This window comes from Pholis gunnellus (assembly GCF_910591455.1).
Source record: "Pholis gunnellus genome assembly, chromosome: 15".
Taxonomy (NCBI): Eukaryota; Metazoa; Chordata; class Actinopteri; order Perciformes; family Pholidae; genus Pholis; species Pholis gunnellus.
In genome coordinates, this window is record NC_136542.1 from 2,290,898 (window position 1) to 2,307,452 (window position 16,555).

Below are 16,555 nucleotides of genomic sequence, written 5' to 3' on the forward strand. Positions count from 1 at the left end.
TTCTTCTTCTTCTTTTGCTTTTTCTTCTTCTTCTTCTTTCATTTTATTGGCGCTCTACAAACCAACGTTTAAGGTGCATGCCGCCACCTAGTGGACCGGAGTGTGTAACATCATGACTTTATGACATATACATAAGCAATCAAAGTAACAGATTAAAAAATATATCATATATTGTGCATTTTTATACTTCATATTTATTTTTTTAATCTGTTACTTTGATTGCTTATGTATATTTTATACAATAAAAATAACTTTTAAAACATGCACAGTATATAAAATGAAATAGAAAAGTATTAAATGTACTAACTTAACAGTAGTGCAAAGATTAACCAACAGCAAACAAACAACAGTGTAATGGTGTTATAGTCTTGTGATTGATTTCTCCAGAGGTGATTTATTATAAAGTCTTATTGCAGTGGGCAGGAATGATCTCCTGTATCTGTCCTTGTGACAGCGGAGCTGGATGAGTCTGTTGGAGAAAGTGCTCCGCTGTCCCTTTAGTAGGTGGTGGAGAGGGCAGTCCGGGTTATCCAATATGGATAATAGTTTCTTCAGTGTCCTCCTCTCCACCACCTTTTCCAGATTGTCCAGTTTGCAGCCAATGATGGAGCCGGCCTTCTTAATCAGTTTATTAAGTCTGTTGGTGTCTCCGGCTCCAATGCCGCTCCCCCAGCAGACTACGGAGAAGTACAGTGCACTGGCCACAACAGACTGGAAGAACATTCCTCCTGAAGTCGACCACCATCTCTATGGTCTTGGCCACGTTCAGAAGCAGGTGATTTCTACCGGCCCACTCCGCAAAGTCCTCCACTACTGCCCTGTACTCCTCCTCCCGTCCGTCCCTTATACACCCGACCACTGCAGAGTCATCAGAGAACTTCTGCAGATGGAGTTTGGCCTCCAGCTTCCTCCTGTAGGAGTCCTTGCACTCCCTGAGCTTCACCCTCAGGTTGCGTTGAACTCTCCTGAGCTCGTCCCTGTCCACAGACCTGAGGGCTGCTTTCTGCTTATTAAGAAGAGCTTTCAGGTGACTGGTGATCCATGGCTTGTTGTTGGGGAAGCAGTGTACAGTCCGGGATGGTATGGTGGTGTGTTCACAGAATTTAATGTCGTCAATGATGCAGTCCGTCATGTTATTGATGTCCTCCCGATATGGTCCACAGAGCACATCCCAGCCCGTAGACTCAAAGCAGTCCTGCAGGGCATCATTAGCCTCCTGTGTCCACCTCCTGCCTCTGCACCAGAGGAACCAAGTCATAATATGAGGTTGATAGATCGAAGATAGTTTTAAAATAAGAAAGTTGTTATGATTTAATAACCATATATATGTGTTTACTTGAGCATACTCCTTGTGTAAAGTTACATATATTTTGAACTTTGGTCATGCCTACTGAGTCAAAATATTGAGATACTTTCTCATTAATATTACTTTCAGGATCTTTATTTTTCATCACAGTCGGGGAAATTGGCTTCCATATTCAGCACTTCACCATCTGTATTAAAACCTGTCTGTGTGTGTGTGTGTGTGTGTTACAGACTGACCAGGACTCAGTATGTCTGAGAAGAACAACTCCTCAACAGACAGCTCTGGACTTAGTAACAAGGAGTAAGTCATTATTACGTGACTTAATAATTGAAGTATCTGTGTTAGCTGACGTGCTGCTACAATATGTGACCTGTGTAGACTTTAGAAGAGTCATTATTGTTCCTCAGAGCATTTCTGGTTTCAAATCCTGCTTTCTATTCTCTTTTTTTGCATTTAAGTTTTTATTCATCTAAACACACCAACACCATACACAGATACAAAAACGAGAACTGTCAGAGAGCAAAAAATAAAAAATAAGTAAGTAAAAAACAAATAAAAGAATTTCAGTAAAATCGACGTCCTATGCTGGAAGATCAAAACGACTATTAAATATTAGGACCTTTGCACCTTTATACGAATCTAATAATAATAATTAAAGTGAGGAGTACGGGGAAACTACTTTAAAGAATGAACTTTTCCTGAACTTCTCTGATATGTCTGCTTGGTAGTTTGTCTCCAACGGTTGCTGTGAGCAGATATCTTTTGTTTTATTATTCTCTTTTTATTGAGATGGAAAAGCAAAACATTTTATCATCTCCCATGGATTGATTTTTTAGAAAATAATCAAATAAATAATTATCAATATAAACTAAAGATCTGATGCCTCAAACACATGTACATATACTCATCTGTATGCCAATACACTTGTCTCCATATTTACCCTTCAATCAATCATTTTTGGTTGATTGGACTATTTTTTCCAAACATGAATGTGTCCATTATTTTAATAGTTCAGTATTGTATGCAAGATAACAGGTATGTTTATGCATGGCAGTGGAACTAATAGGCCATCACTCACTTTTCCTTTCCACATTGATGTTTAAAATAAAAACGTCAATTTGAACAGCTTGTACGCATGATTATCATGCAATTGACAGACAATGTTGATATTGGCATTGGTATCAGCTGACAAGGTATGTTTCTAAATGGCAGTGGCACGGCCACCCGACTCACTGCACCTTCAGATGTTTAAAATACAAACATGAATATATGAACCTGTGTATTATTTCAAAAGCTTAGTATTGAATGCTCAATAAAGAAGTATGTTTATACATGGCACTAGGTCCAGTTTAATATAAAACACAATGTTATACAATATATATATATATATAGTCGGGGGTCCCTGCTCCATCTCTCTATCAGTTTGGGGGTCCTTGTCCTGAAAAATGTTGAAGACCCCTGATTGAGATTAAACAATGAAAGAACACAAAGCATATTGCTGCTGGTGAGGCTCTGGTTTCCAGGACATGAGACATATGGTTCGACCAGGAACAACCCGAAAAACCTACATTGAGCCGCCGCCCTATGGGCCCACCGCTAGGAGGAATGTGCGGAGGGGTGATTTGGTAAAAGGGCTAAAGGGGATTCTTTCCTGTGTGAGTTTTCATGTGTACCTTTAGAACTCCGTTGCGCATAAATCTTTTATCACAAAGTGAGCAGCTGAAAGGTCTCTCTCTTGTGTGGCTTCTCGTGTGTTTCTTTAAATCTCCACTATCAATGAAACATTTACCACACACTGAGCAGCTGAAAGGTTTCTCTCCTGTGTGGATTCTCATGTGTCTCTGTAAATGTGAACACTGGTTAAAAGATTTCTTACAAACTGAGCAGCTGTATGGTTTCTCTCCTGTGTGGATTCTCATGTGTATCTTCAGATTTCCTCTGGTGACAGTTGTTTTGTCACACTCAGAGCATCTAAATAGTTTCTCACCAGCACTACATCTTGAATCACTGACATGGACTTCATCAGGTTTCACAGCGTTTAAACCTGACTGAGGTTCTCTGGTCTCCTTCCAATCATTACTGTCATAACAGTTTCCAGTCTTCTCATCAGTATCTGGTTCTAGATGTCTATCTGGATGTAAGTTCCAGTCTGGTTCTGGTCCTCCACAGTCCTCTCCATCAGCTTCTGTTTCCATCTGTTCAGTTTGTCTTTGATGAAGCTGTGACGACTGAGCTTCCTCTTCATCATCTTCACTCTTCACAGGAGTGAATGAGAACTTGATATCAGCCTCCTCCAGTCCTTGAAGCTGCTCTCCCTCCTGACTGGTCCAGAGTTCCTCCTGTTCCTCTTTAATGTGTGGGGGCTCTGGGTCCTCCTGGTCCAGACCAGAGCTCCACTCCTGCTGCTCAGGGGGAACCTCTTCTTTAACCATTAACAGCTGCTGGACATCTGCAGGAAAACAGTAAACACACACAGAGACCTTACAAAGACATTTTAGTATTGAGCAAATAGTCTCCTGTACAAACACTTTTGTTTCCTGCCATCATTCCCTCTTACACTCCCTGTGCACAGTTACCAAACAGACATAAAGACACAATGCACCAGCAGCAATGAGGTCATCAATATCAAAGCCACGTGGTGTTATCAAAGAGAACAAACTTGTACTTTAAGTTTAAATATTTTCTGTCATATATAAGTTGAGAGAGCAGATCAGAACAATTAGAAAAAGATTCATTGCAACAGAGTCTCACTCCAAACTACATTAAAAGTTATCAGCCGGAGCATGAACAGTGTTTGAGAACTGAGAGAAGAAATAAAGTGAACCCACCTTCTCTGTGTAACCGGAGCTCAGGGTTGAAAACAGCGTCCAGTAGTTTCTGTTGTCGCTCGTTCTGCTCTTTTGAACGAGAACGTTCCTCCTCGTACTCTGCTATCGTTCTTTCAAACAGACCAAATATCTCTTCAGCAGCCGCAGTTAGTCGCTGGTTGACTAAACATCTCAGCATTTGGACTTTAGACATTTTCACTAAACCACAGAAACGTTTCCTCCAGACAAACTCCGTTAAAAACGGTTTGCTCACTCTGACCTGCGCTGTGTTAATAGGTTACGTTCGGGTCCGTCTACTTCCTGCTAGCATGCTAACTTCATTAGCTCCTTATGACACCAGGAAACAATCCACCAGCGACAGAAACTTTTCCTCCAGACAAACTCCGTTAAAAACACCGTTTACTCTCATTAAACTCTGACTAGCGCTGTGTTGATAACTTCCGTCCCCGTCGGTCTGTTTCCAGCTAGCATGGTAAGCTAACTTCAATAGCTTTGTAGGCTACCGGGAGATGAGTCTTCTTCTTCTTCTTCTTCTTTCAGTTTAATGGCGGACTACAAACCCACATTTAAGGTTCGTGCCGCCACCTACTGGACCGGAGTGGGTAATATCATGACTTTATGACAGTTATCATTTAAACACAATAATAATGTTATTTATAAATTAAATAAAATAATAAAAAAATAAAATATAATAAAAACTTCATAAAGAAGTTATATTTTGGATATTAGACCCATTCCATTCAAAACATTAAATAGATAGATACTTTATTAATCAAGGGGAAATTTGTTCGCTCCAGCAGCATTATGATACAGGTGAGCAATCAAAGTAACAGAGTAAAAAATAAAAAAATATTGAGTATAAAAATGCACAGTACATACAATTAAATAGAATAATATTAAATGAACTAAACAATAGTGCAACGATTTAACCAAACAACAGAGTAACGGTGTTATAGTCGTGTGATTGATTTTGCCAGAGGTGATTTATTATAAAGTCTTATTGCAGCGAGCAGGACTGATCTCCTGGATCTGTATTTTACTCGCCTGTGGTGGAAAAAATACGACGTTAAAAGTAAAAGTCCTGCATTTCAAATCTTACTCAAGTAAAAGTACAAAAGTATAAACATCAAAATATACTTCAAGTACCAAAAGTAAAAGTCTTGCACAATAGCCCATTTCTGAATCATTTGTATCATATTACTAGATTATAATTATGAATGTATTTGTATTTGTATCTGCATCTCATCTGATTCAATCAGGAGACAAACAGACTGAAAGTGTCTCTCTGCAAACCAAAAATCAGATATAACAATCATCTATCAACATGAAAGCTATCTGAAGTGTGAAGTGAAGCGATGTTCCTGCTTCTATTACAGCTTTGGGAGGAACATGAACTGATTCAGAAAGGGAAGTTGTCAGTGCATTGGTTAGTCAGGATTATTTCAGCAAGCAAACTGCACATTAGTCAGATGATTTATAGATTATTATGTTAACAATATAGTGTTTCAGTTTATTTACACGTGTAGCTGAGACATTAAGGTGTAGTTTGCCGTCTTATTTTGAAGGAGTCTATTTCCTGTCGAGTCCAACAGTGTTCAATGCAAGCGTCAAGTGCCTCAGCTAAGACGTCTGTAGACACATGCACACCAAATGTCACTTCAATAAAAGTACATAGCTACTGTTATTAAAAGAGTTCTTGAAGTCGTAAAAGTAACGTTACTCACAATTTTAAAAAAACAACCAGTGAGTGTTAGTCAAGTGTTCCCGTTAACGTCAGTGCGGTCTTCACTAAACGTTGTTTAAGGAAACGTAGTTTTCAGCTATACAGCCAGCACCGTATTCTCCAAGGAACAGACAGGTTGTTGTATTTGGCATTTAATGGAGGAAAATACAGTATGTCATATTTTGTAAAACTGAAAAAGAGCACAACAATACAAAAAGTAAGTGCCTTACAGTATATCAGTATAAAATGCTACTAGCACAAACCTAAGTGGATAGGCATTCAAATGTATTACAATATACATAATGAAGGATGAGACATAACAGCAAATAACATTTACACAAGCACTAATGATTTAACCATTATATACTAATACATACATATGTAGTTGACAGTAAACTAAAATCATCAACTATACTGAAATCAAACCAAAGAAATATGAATATAAACATGTTAATATAACTGTTAATAGTAGCTGACTTACGGATGAAGTTGATTTTGTGGACATTAAGGCACAGGGTTATAAGGATTGAACGCTGAGATGCTCACTCAATGGGTCCATGGAAACACGTCACTTCCTGAACGTCACTTCCTGTTACTCTGACTATTTACTATTAGCTCACTTCCTGTTCAGTGCAGCTATTCACAATCGCCACTAGGTGTTGCTAAAGGACATATAAAATAACCAATACATTGATTCCAATACAACGTCAATGTTTTTAATGTATAATCTTAATCTGTGAGACTGACAAGTAGCCGTCATTTAAACAGTAAAACAAACAGAGAGCTAGTTTCTCTTTTCACAGGCAGCATAGCGGCCCACTGTGACCCTGCAGAGTCCACAGCAGCAGCATCTGGTCTGAGAGCCTGGACGTTCACAAGGACCTTAGAAGAGTAATGATTGTTCTTCAGTGCATTTCTGGTTCTCTTTTTTTGCATTTAAATTTGTATTTGTCTAAACACACCAACACTATACACACATACTAATAAACTACTTTAAAGAATCAACTTTTCCTGAACTTCTCTGATATGTTTGTGTATCCAACGGTTGCTGTGAGTGGATATCTTTTGTTTTATTATTCTCTTTTTATTGAGATGGAAAAGCAAAAGATTTGATCATCTCCCATGGATTGCTTTTTTTTTTACATAGAGAATAACAACCAAATAAATAATTATCAATATAAACTAAAATACAAGGATTTATTTCAAGATACGATGCTTCAACCACATGTACATATACTCATCTGTATGCCAATATTGTCTCCATATTTAACCTTCAATCAATCATTTAGATTAAACAATGAAAGAACACAAAGCAAATTGCTGCTGGTGAGGCTCTGGTTTCGACCAGGAACAACCCGAAAAATCTACATTGGGCCGGCGCCCTATGGGCCCACCGCTAGAAGGAATGTGCGGAGGGGTGACTGTGTTAAAGGGCTAAAGGGGATTCTTTCCTGTGTGAGTTTTCATGTGTACCTTTACATCTGTGTTGCGCTTAAATCTTTTATCACAAACTGTGCAGCTAAAATGTTTCTCCCCTGTGTGGATTCTCATGTGTATCTGTAAAACCTGTTTTTGTGCAAAAGATTTCTTACAAACTGAGCAGCTGTAAGGTTTCTCTCCTGTGTGGATTTTCATGTGTCTCTTCAGGTCTCCACTTCTAGCGAAACTTTCCTCACATACTGTGCAGCTGAATGGTTTCTCTCCTGTGTGGATTCTCATGTGTATCTGTAAAACGTGTTTCTCTGCAAAAGATTTCTTACAAACTGAGCAGCTGTAAGGTTTCTCTCCTGTGTGGATTTTCATGTGTCTCTTCAGGTCTCCACTTCTAGCGAAACTTTCCTCACATACTGAGCAGCTGAATGGTTTCTCCCCTGTGTGGATTCTCATGTGTATCTGTAAAACGTGTTTCCGTGCAAAAGATTTCTTACAAACTGAGCAGCTGAAAGGTTTCTCTCCTGTGTGGATTCTCATGTGTTTCTTCAGATTTCCACTCTTGACAAATGTTTTCTCACACTCAGAGCATCTAAATAGTTTCTTACAAGCTCTACGTCTTGAATCACTGACATGGACTTCATCAGGTTTCACAGAGTTTAAACCTGACTGAGGTTCTCTGGTCTCCTTCCAATCATCACTGTTATCAGTGTCAGAAGAGTCTCCAGTCTTGTCATTAGATCCAGATAGACATCCAGAACCAGATACTAAGTTCCTGTCTAGTTCTGGTCCTCCACAGTCCTCTCCATCAGCTTCTGTTTCCATCTGTTCAGTTTGTCTTTGATGAAGCTGTGAGGACTGAGCTTCCTCTTCATCATCTTCAGTCTTCACAGGAGTGAATGAGAACTTGACATCAGCCTCCTCCAGCCCTTGAAGCTGCTCTCCATCCTGACTGATCCAGAGTTCCTCCTGTTCCTCTTTAATGTGTGGGGGCTCTGGCTCCTCCTGTTCCTCTTTAATGTGTGGGGGCTCTGGCTCCTCCTGTTCCTCTTTAATGTGTGGGGGCTCTGGCTCCTCCTGTTCCTCTTTAATGTGTGGGGGCTCTGGGTCCTCCTGTTCCTCTTTAATGTGTGGGGGCTCTGGGTCCTCCTGTTCCTCTTTAATGTGTGGGGGCTCTGGGTCCTCCTGGTCCAGACCGGAGCTCCACTCCTGCTGCTCAGGGGGAACCTCTTCTTTAACCACCAACAGCTGCTGGACGTCTGCAGGAAAACAGTAAACGCACACAGAGACGTTACAAAGACATTTTAGTATTGAGCAAATAGTCTCCTGTACAAACACTTCTGTTTCCTGCCATCATTCCCTCTTACACTCCCTGTGCACAGTTACCAAACAGACAAAGACACAAATTGTAAAGACACGACGCACCAGCAGCAATGAGGTCATCAATAGTTTACATGGCAAAAAAGTGTGGCACTACCCAACATTGTTAAGAAGTATTCAAAGAACCTGCATCCTGCATAAAGTCCGGCTTAGATTCGATCATGTGGGCAGTTATAGTTGACTAATGTACGTAAACCTGTCACCGTAGAAACAGTGGATAGAACCTCCAGAAGCAGCCACAACGTAACCGTAGACGTGCATCATAGGTGCGCTCCATTTCTGAACCAATAGCACTCCACCTTGGTAGTCAGCCGTAGAGAACATCCATCATTTAAAGATGATGAAACTGAAATGTGACAATAACAAAAATTACACAATCTGAACTAATAAACTCCGTCTAGAGCAGAGGTAGCCAACACGGGGGTTCACGGGCACCTGGTCGCCCGCAGGGACCACGTGAGGTGCACTAGTCACCATGGAGCTCCGTCTAAAGATTTTAGTTGCTGTTCTTTTTTAATCCAAAACGCTTACATTAATGTAGATTTTAAAATGACAATATTTCTCGTCATAGGAGAGTTGGGTACCCAGAGGCGCACAGCCAGTATGAGGCCGCCGCACTGCACTAGGTTTTCAGGTTCCGAATGGCGGGCGCTTCCCGTTGTCGTCAGATCCGTTAGTCCTCGGAACAACTCGTGGGTGGCGGGGGTAGAGGCGAGGCAACGCAGTCCGACCGAAAAGGCCCAGACTAAAGGTTTGAACGAGGGCGCCCGAAGACACTCGCGATCCTTGGAGGGAGGGAGGGTGGGTTGGTTGGTTGAATCGATCGATCGATCGATCTCCCCCCCCCCCAGGTCACAGGTTTACGGGTCAAGCTGTAGAAAAGTACTCTCAAGTCATAAACAGACTAGGGCAAGAGTTTGAGACCAGGTATTGTGACTTTGATCAACTCGAGCCATGTGTGTCATTCGTTTCAAATCCTTTCATGCAAGTGGACATGACATGCATTGCTGAGCAACTAAGTGCCATGTTCAAGTTGGATGCTGGACAGGTGGAGATTGAAATCATAATGTTGCAAAATGACCTCCACCTCAAAACCCATATCAGTCTGCACCAAACCTTTGGTGCCTTGTGGACACAGAAAAGTACAAAGGTGTATGCACAGCAGCTATGAAAGTTGCCTGCCTTTTTGGTTCAACCTATCTCTGTGAATCAGCCTGTTCTGCAGTGGCGGGCCGTCAGGGCCTGCCAAGCCTTCTCTGCTGGTCTAAACAGAATCACAAAATTATAGCTATTTTATAATTTTTCACAAATACACTACATGTATTTCCCATTAGCTTATTTTCTCATTGCACAGCTACTGTCTTCCTCAGTTGCTCTGCTTCCAGTGCAGCTTGTTTGAAGGAGAGCTTTTATCCAATCAGATTTCACCTCTGTGTCTCTAGGTAAGAAGAGAGGCCCGAGGCCCTCTAGGTAGACTTTGCAGATTAACGTAAATGGGAACGATATTGTTGATTGTCATAGTCTTCAACCATAGCACGGCAGGACACTTACAAGCTACGGTGCTTTTGAAAACTTTTGGAGAGACCAGAGTGGATCTACAACTCTCTACTCCTCTACTGATATGAGGGATCGTAGAGCTCTGGGTGAACACAGACGGCTACAATATTTATTTCCTGATTCAACAAAGCTGCCAGTCTCGTGGGGAGGGGAGGGGGGAGCTGCGCTCATGTGATTGGTTGAAAATGAGGCTGACATCTGATTGGCTACAGACAGGTCTATGTTGAAAAAAACGCATTTGTGAATCCAGCGGCGTCAGGGGAGTCTCATAAAACCCACAAATAAATGTGAAGCGATTTACAAATAAATGCAGTGCGATCCACAAATAAATACATACAAATCCGCAAACAAATACATACAAATGCAGAAATATATTTGTGATTTTTTTTTACATTTACATAAATCATAATTTATTTATGTGTGCATTGGAATGTATTTGTGAATTGTTCTGCGTGCATTTGTGAGTCTTTCTGTGTGCATTTGCAATTATTGAGACTGATCTGACCCCATACAGCTTTGGTAAGTGATCTTATTTTGTGTTTTTACATCTTCAGTAGCGTTACTAGTGTTCATTTGTCTATGGTGTCGTTTTTATTATACGGTTACTATCGTTCCCTCTGATGTGAATCATATTTGAATGGCTCGTGCTCTTCAGTGTGCGCCGGAATACATGTTTTAGCGCCGCAGTGTTGCTGGATTGATGTGTCATGCTTTGTTGTCATATAAATATATGTGACTGGTTCTTGTGAGTTTGTTCTCGTCATTGTGTTAATTACATTGATTTTGACTTTATGCATTGTCCGTTAATGACGAAGCATCCGGCCATGCACGGGGTTAGGGTCCGGACATTTGATTCTCTGTTTGGGGTTTTGTTTTCTTTTACAAAGCAAGAATTATGGTGGAGAAATGGGGATTGTGTAGCGATTGCTTTAGCCCCGTTTGATTCAGCTGCCTAAACGCTGCAGGGAGAGTTTGTAGTGTGCTGCTGTTGTTTTCCTGCTAAGCTAGTTTAGCGTAGCCTCCCAGAACACACGCGCCGTACCAGAGTACAATGTTGTGGTTCCGGGGTGGGAGTGTCAGACAGCGTGTTGCCTGTCGCGTGGTTGCCAGGTTGAGGGCAGTCCACCAAAAACATTATATTTCCCACAATTTAAGCTTCTGCATTTTCCAAATGCACTAATATTATTCAAACGTATTGTTCGGTTCGTAAGCCTCGTACCGAACGGTTTAATATGAATACGTATTGTTACACCCCTAGAAACAAATTATAACCGTAGCGTCATAATGAGGTTGTTAAGAGATGGTTCAACTGTAGTAGGACAGCACTGAAGGCCCAGGTATGAAATGCACGGCCCGCCACTGCTTTTCTGACATGAACTTCATCAATAACAAACAGAACATACTGATCTACAAGACTCACTCAGAGTTGCGGTGTCAAATGATACACCAGATTACAGTACATTGGTGAACAGTATGCAATGCCAGGCTTCCCACGAACAGACAGATGTTATGATTTGTTAAAAATGCTACAGATTTGGTGATTAGAACTAATGTAATAGGATTAATTTAAAAATGTGAAAGAGTTTTTTTTTTATCTTACATAACTGATAATTTGCATAAACATGGGACAGAGTTCATGATTTGTTCAAAGAGTTACAACGGTAGTGGTTAGTACAAACGAGACACGATGTGAAGATATGACAGTTAATGATTTCCTACAAAAATATAACAGCTGTGATTTTGAACAAATTGCTACAAATGTGCTTATTCATACAAAACGGTCAAGAAAGATATTTACAAAAATATCAGAGATGCGAGAATCTGACTTTCAAATGTTGAAACAGAAATAAATGTTTCATGTTTAAATATATCTGTTTCCTACCATCACTGTTGTGGAAATCATTGTTAATAATCATTGTGAGGAATAATTAACATTGACATGTGATCAGTCTCTTCACACATATTATTATTAAAAAGTGTTTAATAACTTTGTTATTCAGGAAGTTTGTATCAAACAACAAGTACTACTCGGTACCTTTGAAGTAGCTCTCAGTTTCAAAAAGGTTGGTGATCCCCCCCCCCCCCCCACACACACACACACACGATTGTTTGTTGCTTTTAGGTAATATGCTTGTAATTGTTTGATGTTTGTTGATATATATGATTGATTTATGATCATACCCTTTAATTTTCTCAAAAACTGTACAGTAAAATCTCATGAAATCAGACGTGGACATAGTAGAGGTCCTCATGAACAACAATCCAGTGATGATAACACAATTTATTGAATACTTTAAATATATGTAAGAAAAATTGACCATAATTAATCAAAAACACTTTTTATCAACAACAAAAAGTCGTGGTAACAACAAGGAGCCGTCCATTTATGTAGGAAGGGATTTTGGTCATGCTACACTTTCTAACAGGGAAGTTAATGAATCATTTTTCTATAATAAACTGTTAATAACCAGGAAGAAGCCATTGATATATGACATCATTATGTGACCATGAACATATGAACCATTTTAGAATTCAACAAGCTGCAAAATGCACGTGATGTCATCAAAGAGAACAAACTTGTACTTTAAGTTTAAATATATTCTGTCATCTATAAGTTGAGAGAACAGATCAGAAGAAGAAGAAAAAGATTCATTGCAACAGAGTCTCTCTCCAAACTACATTAAAAGTTATCAGCCGGAGCATGAACAGTGTTTGAGAACTGAGAGAAGAAATAAAGTGAACCCACGTGCTCTGTGTATCCGGACTTCCGGGTTGAAAACAGCGTCCGGTAGTTTCTGTTGTTGCTCGTTCTGCTCTTTACTCTCCATTAAACTCTGACTAGCGCTGTGTTGATAACTTCCGTCCCCGTCGGTCTGTTTCCAGCTAGAATGCTAAGCTAACTTCAATAGCTTTGAAGGCTACCGGGAGATGAGTCTTCTTCGTCGTCTTCTACTTGTTCTACTTCTTCTTCCTCTTCTTCTTCTTCTTCTTCTTCTTCTTCTTCTTCTTCTTCTTCTTCTTCTTTCAGTTTAATGGCAGACGACAAACTAACGTTTAGGGTGCATGCCGCCACCTAGTGGACCGGAGTGTGTAACATCATGACTTTATGACACAATAATAATGTTATTTATAAATAAAATAATAATAAATAAAAAAAGTTATATTCTGGATATTAAACCCGTTCGATTAAAAAATAATTAAATAGATAGATACAATATTTAGCATAACAATGCACAGTATATACAATGAAAATAACAGAGTAAAAATACTACCATTATACAATGAAATAGAATAATATTAAATTAACTAACTAAACAGTAGTGCAAAGATTAACAATCAGCAAACAAACAACAGTGTAATGTGTTATAGTGTTATAGTGTTATAGTCTTGTGATTGATTTGGCCAGAGGTGATTTATTATAAAGTCTTATTGCAGTGGGCAGGAATGATCTCCTGTATCTGTCCTTGTGACAGCGGAGCTGGACGAGTCTGTTGAAGAAAGTGCTCCGCTGTCCCTGCAGTAGGTGGTGGAGAGGGTGGTCCGGGTTATCCAATATGGATAATAGTTTCTTCAGTGTCCTCCTCTCCACCACCTTTTCCAGATTGTCCAGTTTGCAGCCAATGATGGAGCCGGCCTTCTTAATCAGTTTATTAAGTCTGTTGGTGTCTCCGGTATCGATGGAGACACCCAGGAACTTGTACTCCACCATGTCCACATCCTCTCCCAGAACTCTCAGCGGTCATGGATCCGTCGTCTTCCTCCTGAAGTCGACCACCATCTCTCTGGTCTCGGCCACGATCAGAAGCAGGTGATTTCTACAAAGCGGCGCTGCCTGGCGGTTAGGTGCATTGGCGCATTATCCCGGTAGGGTTTCATCAGTTGTCGAAACAGAGGATAAGCTGAATCACCGATGACGTGCATTCCCTCTGGGACCAGGGCCTGAGGATCCTCTTCCAGGAGCCGTGCAACATCGGTGTTGCTCGATGCTCTGGCATCATGCCAACTACCAGGGTGACCTACATTTACATGACAGAAGCTCTGTTTACTGTCTCAGAATCCGGTGAGGATGGAGTACAATTGTTTCCTGTTATAATAGGCTATGAGATGGTGCAATGTGGTTTAACAATGGGAATGTGACATCCATCGACAGCACAGACTGTGTTTGAATGTGTAACTGGGACGTGTGAAGTGCTTCCCCTGTAGGCCGCAAAATGCGGTGAGACAGATGTGTAGCGACCAGGGAACAGAAGTGATGGAGATGTGTCGAAAGTGTAGATTTTTGAAATGTTGAATCTGTCTGCCACACCGCTATATGACTCCTGGTTAGTCAGAGTCCACAGACAGGTAGTTTGGTTTGCTGTCTGTTCATGAAGTGTGGTCCCAGCGCGGTCATAAGGTCCTAGTTAGCAAAGAAGAGACTCAAACTGACAAATATCAGTGATTATATTTAGCCTTGAAACGCTGTAGATAAGCCGACCTCCACTTGTCCTCGTGAGAGCCTGAAATGACTTTTGAAGTCAGTGGCTCTGTAGGGACGACCTCCTCAACAACATGTGGTATTAGAACCAACCTAGGAGAAGAATAATGGAGCTGATTCTAAAGAACTCTTTAACCGATATAGGGAGCAGTTATTGAATTATGAAAACCATGTTTCACCGCAAAGCCATCCTTTTTATGAAATGATAAAAATACGAATTGTTTTAAATTACATTCCTTGAATATTCTACTGTTTTTAGTTTTATAATTTGCCTGAAACTTGAGAATCATCAAACATGAGGATATGATACTAAATTGACTGTAACCGTGGATATACAGTATGTTCTGGTTCAAAAGTAGAGGGATCTCTTCTGCCTCAACTTCACCGGCGATCAAGAACGCAAACGCAATTTCTTCAGCCACAGATAACCGAACATGGTCTGAAGACGACAGGAAGCCTGCAGCTGTAACGAACAGGATGTAAACAATCCAATGACTTCCTGTGCATTCAGTGTTTGAGTCACTGGTGTAGGAAATTACCAGAATGTTAATAGTTTTTCAGATAAATATGTAAATAGTAATGATTTTGTCCCCTTTAAGGTTTAAACAGATGAATTATCAGGCGTTACTGTTTCAACAGCCAATCAAAGTGTGCATTGCAACGTGCTGCACAGAGAAAATTAAGAGTTCATTGATTTAATCGTTTTTTTTCACATTCTGGTGTCAATGTGACCTAAAGAAGGCAGGCAGGCAGGCACACACAAACACAAACACACACACACACACGCACACACACACGCACACACACACGCACACACACACACGCACACACACACGCACACACACACGCACACACACAGTGACTTCAAATCAGCCACTTTAAAGCAGGATTCTTGAATCCAGTCTGTGGAGGTCCATACGCTTTAGTATTTTATATTCCAACTTATTTCATATGCCCTATCTAATTGTGATTTTTTAATATATTTGATGAAGTAATCTACTTTTTTGAACTCCCTGGATTAATTAAGCCACAAGATGGCGCTATCAGTCATTACAAAAAAGCTCATTCTCCTTCAGCATCTACCAAAACATGTTTTATTGGTCAAACACTCTCTGGCTAGATTTCTACAATCCTTCTAAAAATGTGTTTGATCTATGTAAAGAAAAACATCAGTTAAAACCTTTCTGTTCAGATAAATGTGATAAATGATATCTGCATCTCATCTGATTCAGTCAGGAGACTGAAAGTGTCTCTCTGCAAACCAAAACGCAGATACCATCTATTAACATGAAAGCTGTCTTAGTGTGAAATAAAGTGATTGTCCTGCTTCTATTACGTCTCTCGGGACTTTCTGAGTCACACGGACCTCACTAAGAGCAGCAGTGACCCAGTGACTGATGCCTTTCTGCCAGATGTGTGAGGCCTGCTGACGGCCACATGTCAAAACTAAACTGTGAGGTCCCTGTTTGACCTCTGACCCCTCATTCATGTCAAAGCAGCAGCTGGTGACCTGTGTGGTGTTGTCATAGAAGCAGCTTTGGGAGAAACATAAACGGATTCAGAAAGGGAAGTTGTAAGTACATTGGTTTGTATTGGTTTTTATTTCAGCAAGCAAACTGCACATTAGTCAAATGATTTATCGATTATTATGGTAACAATTGTGTTTCAGTTGTATTTACACGAGTAGCTGAGACATGAAGGTGTAGTTTGCTGTCTTATTTTGTAGGAGTCCATTTCCTGTAGAGTCCAACAGTGTTCAATGCAAGCGTCAAGTGCCTCAGGTAAGACGTCTGTAGACACACGCACACCAAATGTCACTTCAATAAAAGTACATAGCTACTGTTATTAAAAGA

General features: G+C 40.4%; 2 protein-coding genes across 2 annotated transcripts; both read right to left on the reverse strand.

The window, feature by feature from the left end:
* Positions 1-2,706: 2,706 nt before the first annotated feature.
* LOC306707810 (uncharacterized protein) lies at positions 2,707-4,499 on the reverse strand. Its single transcript, XM_079175432.1, has 2 exons — positions 4,135-4,499; positions 2,707-3,755 (listed from the first exon to the last, which is right to left on the reverse strand). Exons 1-2 carry the CDS (start codon positions 4,325-4,327, stop codon positions 2,941-2,943), a joined length of 1,008 nt encoding a protein of 335 aa, XP_079031558.1. The 5' UTR covers positions 4,328-4,499; the 3' UTR covers positions 2,707-2,940.
* A 1,524-nt stretch (positions 4,500-6,023) lies between these two features.
* Positions 6,024-13,233, reverse strand: LOC306707739 (uncharacterized protein). The gene is made up of 2 exons (XM_079175322.1): positions 12,972-13,233; positions 6,024-8,547 (listed from the first exon to the last, which is right to left on the reverse strand). The coding sequence occupies exons 1-2, from the start codon at positions 13,051-13,053 to the stop codon at positions 7,292-7,294; spliced, it is 1,338 nt and encodes a 445-aa protein (XP_079031448.1). The 5' UTR covers positions 13,054-13,233; the 3' UTR covers positions 6,024-7,291.
* Between the last annotated feature and the right edge of the window lie 3,322 nt (positions 13,234-16,555).